At 31.9% G+C, this 7898-nt stretch overlaps 1 protein-coding gene and 1 long non-coding RNA gene across 2 annotated transcripts; one reads left to right on the top strand and one right to left on the bottom strand.

The window, feature by feature from the left end:
• Window positions 1–3687: 3687 nt before the first annotated feature.
• Window positions 3688–4688, bottom strand: LOC118740884 (kunitz-type serine protease inhibitor kunitoxin-Phi1). Its single transcript, XM_036472621.1, has 2 exons — window positions 4329–4688; window positions 3688–4236 (listed from the first exon to the last, which is right to left on the bottom strand). Exons 1-2 carry the CDS (start codon window positions 4483–4485, stop codon window positions 3926–3928), a joined length of 468 nt encoding a protein of 155 aa, XP_036328514.1. The 5' UTR covers window positions 4486–4688; the 3' UTR covers window positions 3688–3925.
• On the top strand, window positions 4194–5309 carry LOC118740885. Its single transcript, XR_004993191.1, has 3 exons — window positions 4194–4275; window positions 4780–5020; window positions 5116–5309. It is a non-coding gene; the product is annotated as an uncharacterized LOC118740885 (long non-coding RNA).
• Window positions 5310–7898: the final 2589 nt, after the last annotated feature.

Below are 7898 nucleotides of genomic sequence, written 5' to 3'. Positions count from 1 at the left end.
AAATGTTTTGGGTTAAAGATTTAACTTGGGTTGGTTAAAATAAATAAAGAAGGCAGCCTACTTTTCATGAATAAAGGAAAATTTTACTTCAATCTTATATTATATTTTTTATCAGGGAACTATACATATATTATACTAAAGTGATCTTGATTATTTTCACTATCAACTTATGATAAGCAAACAAAATACAAAATTGCATGTGCTTAGCTATTTAAATGGAAGATGTATATGGACCGTATGAAGCGTACCGAGAGGGTGCGCGTGGTTTACTCCTTTAGCTAGCGATTACCTGGTGCAGCAGAACTACAGGGCAGTCATGCTCAAGTTGTTTTGTTGAGTGCACACATACTGACACAAAAATGTTGCGCTTTTAATGGAAGCTCTGCCAGCGCTGTGCACCACTCAGTGATCGGACTTCTACCACATTGTGTTAGATCTGCCACTTTTTTGAGCATCTACCACACAAGGTCTGAAATCTACCACATATTCGCATTTTTGAGTAGTTTTGTTTTTGCTCGACATAATTTTCTTAATTTTAAGAGCAAAAATTGCCCAACACTAACCACTAAAAATAGGCAGAATGGGATTATAAAATAAACTGTAAAATATTTAATTTTCTCAATATTCAAATTTTTGACAGAACACGTGGTTTTATTGCTTTAAATTGAAAAAATATATGATTTATAAAAATAATTAATAGAGAAAATGTTAAAAAACGGCGATTTTTCCCGTTAAAAGTTTTACTTTTACTTGAGAATTGTCAAAATCGGCAAATCTCAAGTAGCCGTTTCTGGAACGTTCCACATTTGTTCGCTCGTGATGTGATAAAAAGTAAAACTTGCAGCACTCCGCAAGGTTGCAGAAATCTTTCAAAATATGTTCGAAAAATATCATGATATGGAAGGAACAGCTTTACACCTTCAAGGAAAAAAATTTCGAAAACTCAACGCAATTTTTAGCAACTTCAATCTTGCACTTTATTATACTAAAATAAATTTTTTTTTAGATTCTAATTAAAATGTTTGCAATTTATGTGAAACCTTCCAGAATTTTTTTAATTTTTATACAAAGTTTGATACAAAATTTTTTGAAATCTACCACATTTTTTTCCAGATTCTACCACACAAATTTTATTTCAAGTCCGATCACTGGCACCACTGGTCTATACATAGATATATTCTCCCTCTGCTGCTTACATAGGACCAGCGTTATAATACCATTTCATGTTCATATACCTTTCATGAACATGAAATCAAATAAATAAATATGTAAAGTGTGTTTAGCTTTTCAATAGACACTAGGCTTCGTTATGAATTGTCATTGCTATTCATTGCTATTTATGTACACAAAAGGAGAATTTCACTTGAGCAGTTGGAATTCCCACACGCCATCCATTTACTTAGCATATTTGCAATTGATTTACCTTTTGCCGAGAGTTACGTATCTATTTTAGTGAAGCGAAACAAGCTTACGCTGCGCTGAATAAGTATATACAAAAATACTTATGTATTTAGGAGTTTTTGTTCGTTTTGAATCCGTAACAAATTTCAAGTAGTCATACAAAATCTTATGGCATCCACTGTAATTTGAATTTATTCAGTTAAATTATTTTAGTGTGATATAAGATGTTCTAACGATGATCACAGCCATCGTGGTAGGTAAAGTGTATCAAACAGGGCAATTCTGGCAACCGTCTTTCAACTCACATCAGACTTTCGTAAGACAAAAGTCTTTCGGAAGACAATTGTAAATTCTAGCTGTTTTTTGTCTTTCGAAAGACTTATTGAAGGATCTGCTAATGAGGAGTTCTTATTAATAGTATTATTCTGTTTGGACTTTAGCATAAGGTTTTCTAAAAATTAAATTCAATAGAACAAATATAGAAATTTTTATTTTTGAAACAATTAAAATTAAAATCTAAAAGAAAATTAAATTGAAAAAATAAAATAAAAAAATAAAAAGTTTCTAAAAGTCAAATGAAACTTAAGAAAATAGTTTTTATTTTTAAAGCAATAAAATCTAAATATTAAAAAAATATATAAAAGAAGAAGAAATTCAATCAGAAAAAGATAAAAATAGTAAAATAAGTTAACAAAAATCAAACTAAACTAAAAAATTTGTTTTTTCTGAAAACATAAAATCTAAAAATTAGAACAGAATTAAATAAAAAAAAAAACAATAAAATACATTTTTAAAAATGAAATGACATTGAAAAGAACAGTTTTATTTTTAAAACAATAAAATATAAAAACTAAATTAAATAAAGAAAAAAATTTAAATCTCAATATTAAAATAATATTAAATTAAAAAATAATTAAAATTAAAAAATAAAAGGAAGTATGTTTCTTATTTTTAATGGAATAAAAAAATATTTTCTTCTTAAAACAATAACATCTAAAATTAAGGGAAAATCAAATTAAAAAAGAAAAAAAAATCTCAAAAAACTGCATAAAATAAATAAGTTTCTAAAAATGATACGAAATTTAAAATATATATATTTTTCTTCTTAGAATAAAGTGTAAAAACTAAAAGAAAATTATATTAAAAAAATCATTTAAAAACAAAAAAAAATCGCTGCCCGAGGATTCGATCCTCGAATCTATCAAATAGCAAGCCAGAGCTTTGCTTACTCGCCCATTGCGACTATTGGAGCACATCTCCATTTGTTACATATTCAAGTGATTTCTGTCAAAAGAGCTTTTCAACATAAAAGTTGGCAAGGCAGCTTTTTTTTGAAAGACTTTCGTGCCATAATAGAATAAACAAAATCCTTCAAACCATCTTACCTACTGTTTTTCAATTGCCTTAGACTTTAACTATCTTACCCAGAATTTCCCTGTAGTTTTACATACATATGTTCTATAGGGGCCCTAACATATAATAGGATTGTGAACAGCAAATCGAGATATATTTTCCGTAATAAAAAGATAAAGAACGCCCATAAATTTTAGGAGAAAATGAGCCGACCTAGGGAACTTTTCCACTCTACGGAATGGTAGCAACGCTGAAACTAAATAGTGGAAATTCAAATAAAAAATCATTGCTTCCTTGAAACTGTCTATTAGATAGAAATTTTTGAACTTGAAAAAAACTAATTTTTTTTCAAACTCTAAATTTAAATTAAATTAAAATTGTTTAACATTACTTTACTTAGAGTGTGCGAAAAGCAATTTTTTTCAAAGTTCGAAATTCACATCTTAAAAAAAACAAAAAGCACCTTCTTAAAAATTTTACGATCTTGGAAGATCAGTTGGAGATATTATTTAAAAAAATTTAGCTACAAATTTTAAAAAATTTTGTTTTGCGATATTTTTTCCAAACTACATTTTTATCCGATTTTATAATTATTATTTATTATTATTTTTTTTAATGTGTTTTCGTTATAGCCCTAAATGTCACGTTTAAAACGAGATCAGAACTAATTATAGTTTTTGAAATATTCAAAAAGTTTTTAATTTTGCCTAATTTTCGAAAAATTTATTTATTTTTTTCCTTTGGCAGAACTTTGTTATATTCTAAAAGAAAAGTTCGGGGCCAAAATTCATCCAAATCAAAAATGTTCGATTCCAAACATTGGCCGATTTGACATAGATTGACCCATATATTCATACATATATGTATTATATGTTTGAAAACTTTGATTTTCAAATTATAATTTCCCGGCCCAGTAAAATCGTTCCATAAATCTGGAGAAAATAATTAAAGCTCTTTTTTTAGGGATTTATTAACCAATTTTTTCTTAATCTTTTAATAATTAAAGCTCTTAAGTTTCATCAATGATTTATATAAATACACATGTACATTTAAAGTTTTTTGCCAAACTCTCACACGTATCTACTAATTTTAAAAATAAACAAAATTTTAATTCACAAAAAATAATAATCCTTTTTTATCGCAGCTTCAAAAGCTCTACTTCTGCCAAATTTTAAGCTGATACAGCAGGCAGCACGCCAACCACTGGTACGACAGGTTGTGCCTCTTCACCAGCCTTATCTGTTTTTGCCGGGCTTTTGCCCTCGTCTTCTTTGCCCTCGCCTTCTTTGCCCTCGTCTTCTTTGTCTGCATCGGCTGCTTTTTGCAAACACTTCTGCTCACAAGCCTCTTTGCTTTCGAAATTGTTCTGGTTACCATTGCAGCCACCATAGACGAACTCCTCGCACTGACGGCTCTCTACATTGTAGGCATAACGATAGAAGAGAGCAAAGCAGCGACCGGTCTCTTTGGGCTGATGGCACTCTGTGGAAGGAAAGAAAACATTTCAATAAGGACTTTCTAGTACGATTTATTATACTTTTATTAAAATTCATCAATAATTGTTAAGTACAAACCTTCAATCACATCTGAGGCCGCCGTGGGTGCAGCGGTTGTCGTTGCATCTGCATCAGCGGCTTTTGGCTGCGCGGTAGTACTCGTAGTATCTACAGCGGCGGCATGCAATGAGGCAACTAAACAGGCCGCGAAGCACAATGAGAGCACGAATTTCATCCTTTATTTAGATTTATTTAAGTCGGTTTTTACTTGTTGATACACAAAACGCCGTGCTGTTAACGCTTGCAGTTCTAATGGCACAATGATGCCTTCGTTCGCCTTCAAAGCGATTTAAGTAGTTCCTTGATGAGTAATTCGGCCGAAAGCGGTCGTACAACCTGCCGCCTTTACACTTCCGACTTGTTAACATGAATTGTACCCGTTCACTTTTTGCTTAACTTAATTTCTTATTTATTTATTTATTTTAATTTTAATTTTTTTCCCCCTTACTCGCTTTATGCAAATGCGTAGCAATTACGCAGTCACTCACGTTCGAGCGCACGTACACTTGGGCTGGTGTGGCGCGGCGTATGACGCGCAGCAAAGCGCTCCAACTCATTAGTAGTGAAGGCGGGTTTTCTCGCTGTGCCTTGGCTTGCATAAGCGATGCGCAGGCAGGTGTGACCGAGCGACCACAGCTATCGACGACAGACGGCAGCTGCGAAAAATGAAGCTTAGCCAGCGTTAACCGGCTAATTTGCAAGCTCAAAAGGTAAGCATCAATAAGCAAATTATGTAGTAGCTAGGAAGCTCTCCAGCTCGGAAGCTATAAACCTAGCCGGCTTAATGACAGCGTTTGCGTTTTAGTCAGGTGCGGCATCAACACTTACTTATCAATGTCAATGATCGTCGGCGCTTAGCAGCCGTGCGGGTGGGTTTCATGTGTATGTATATTTGCCGTGTTGTTGTTTTTGTAAGCTGTGTGTACAGCCTTCAAATTGCACTTTTATCGTACCTACCTGCTTTAAATTAAATAATAACAATAAATTGCAAATACTAAACCAAAGAAAAAACAAAAACAAATGAGCAGTATGTTAATTTTGAGACGCTAACGTCTATTTGTGATAAATTTTAGTAAGTAAATGGCGTGGAAGAGGATTGATTAGTCCGGTTAATGGGTTTTTTTGTCGCGCTTGCTAATGGTAATTTTCACTATAATTATTGTAAATACTATTTATAGCTATCTCTTGCAGACCGCAAATGTACTGTTTAATAAATCACTAGCAGCTGAAAATAGATCAATATATTCTTGTAGATGACGATAACGTAGGTTAGGTTCAGTGATGAGCATACTTGTTTTTATTAAGTATTAGGTATTTACTTACAAAAGTATTTAGGTATTTATGTTGTAATATTCTTAAGTATTTTGAATCTTACTAAATGCCGAGTATGCTAGTATTTACTTACTTTCAGAGCGCAAAGTACTTAGTCTAAAAGTATTTAGTTAGTTGACCTAACGCAACATCGCGTGCAGACGAACGTCGAGACTTTGGCTTCACTAACTACCGCGTACCAAAGTATTTAGAGACTTTATCTTTACTAAATACTGGACACAAAACTACTAAGTATTTATGGATTCACCAATTACTGGATACCAAACTACTTATGACTTGATTAAATACTAAATACTTGCTAAAGCAATAAATAATTTCCGAATTGTGAAGAAAATTTCGGGGTTTTCGAGACTGCTTTTGGATGATAAGGATTTTCGAGACCATTTCGGTGATTCCTATTTCTGCATTTTTGGCTCTATTTCAGGGTTTTCGGTATTTTAGGGACTATTTCGGGATTTTCGAGACCACTTTAGGATTTTTAGAACTTTCGGTATTCACGGAACTTTATCTGAATTCTCGAGACTATTTGGAGATTTTCGATACTACTTTGGAATTTTTAGGGTTTTCGGGACAAATTCGGGATTCCGAGGCTACCCGGGGGTTTCTAGAATTTTTGGGGTTTTGGGACTATTTCGAGATTTTTTTGAAAGTGCTTCGAGATTCTTAAGGATTATAGGGACAAAATATATCGATAAATATATGAATAAACACATCGATAAATATCTCAATAAAAATATCGATGATTATACTGATAAATAATTCGATAACAATATCGTTAAATACTTATATAAAACTACATATACAGAAAAAAATATCGATAAATACATAGATTAAAAATCGATAAATTTATCAATATCAGATCAATAAATACATCAAGATTTCTGAAATAGTCCCAAAATTACGAAATAGTCCCAGTAATCCCAAAGTGGCCGCGAGAATTTGAAAAAAAAATTGTCTTGAAAATCGTGATTTGGTGCCAAGAATCCCGAAAATCTCGAAATAGTTCCTAAATTACGGTGGGTTGATTTAACGTGAGTTATGGTGAGTGGAAGTGAGTTGTAGTACATGGTTAGTACGTGGTTATTTCATTTATTTTCAATCAAATGGAAAACAATTCCTTACTGACTATAATACAAAAGAGCAGTAAGATAAGTAGAGGTGAGTGTAAGGTAGGGTGGTAATTGTTTAAATTTTTCCTAAATCATAAAGTATTTAGTTTGCAAGCATTTAGGCATCTAGTGCAATAATGCCATTAGAATTAATGTCAATTGACATATACAAATGTATTCTCGTTTGTAATGGAATTAAAATCAATGACATTAGTACAAAAGCCAAAATTTACACTTCTAAAATTAATTCACACACACACATTCAGTTGTGTATTAATTTTATAGTTCATTTCCACCAAGCCTTAACTGCAGTTTATACCTATTGGAAAAAAGAGATTACTACTCGAATGGAATGATTCCTCATATTATGTAACAAATTTGCCGGTCACCCCATGATATAATTCTTGAAACTCAGCTCAGCTCTTAACTGCAGTTAAGCATTCGGTGGAAATGAGCCATTAGGATCTTAAAAAAATGTATTTTTTTACGTTCTCCGAAGTGAAGTGATTTCAACGACATTGTTTCCACAATTCTTCTTTTACTTAAATATTTAGCAAACTCTTAAATACCTAAATTTTTTTACTTGAATATTTAGACATCTCCAAATACTAAGTATTTGAGTATTTAGTACCCAGACTAGTACTTTTAATACAAAATTACTTCAGTCTGCTCATCACTGTTTAGGTTAGGGGTCCTCTAGACATTTATTATATGTACATAAGTATGATTCAAACAGCTATGACGATAGGGCTCTAACACGATATTAAATCGTACCGTATGGTCTCCTATGGACGCTCAGAACACCTAAAAAACTAAGAATTAGTTCTGAGCTACACTCTAAAAAATTTTTGTTTAAATTTGCGCATATTAAGATAGGTAACCAGTTTCCTCTCTTAATTTACACATTGCTTGCTTACTTTTACTAATCATATGTGTGGCGTAGAACAAATTTAAATTTTTTTTTTTTGAGTTTTAAAAATTTTTGTTTCACATTTTCAAAGTTTACACATAAAATGTTTAAAGTTTCCTCTAAAAAATTTTCATTTAAATTTACTCATATAAAGAGAGGTAACCAGTTTCCTCTCCTAGTGTGTGCAAATAAATGAAATAAGACATTGAACGGTGCGGACGTGTTATTTTTCGCTCC

This window comes from Rhagoletis pomonella, unplaced genomic scaffold (assembly GCF_013731165.1).
Source record: "Rhagoletis pomonella isolate Grant_MI unplaced genomic scaffold, Rhpom_1.0 Rhpom_scaffold_00006, whole genome shotgun sequence".
Taxonomy (NCBI): domain Eukaryota; kingdom Metazoa; phylum Arthropoda; class Insecta; order Diptera; family Tephritidae; genus Rhagoletis; species Rhagoletis pomonella.
Note: the sequence above shows the minus strand (reverse complement) of the source record. Positions and strands in the feature narration are given on the sequence as shown.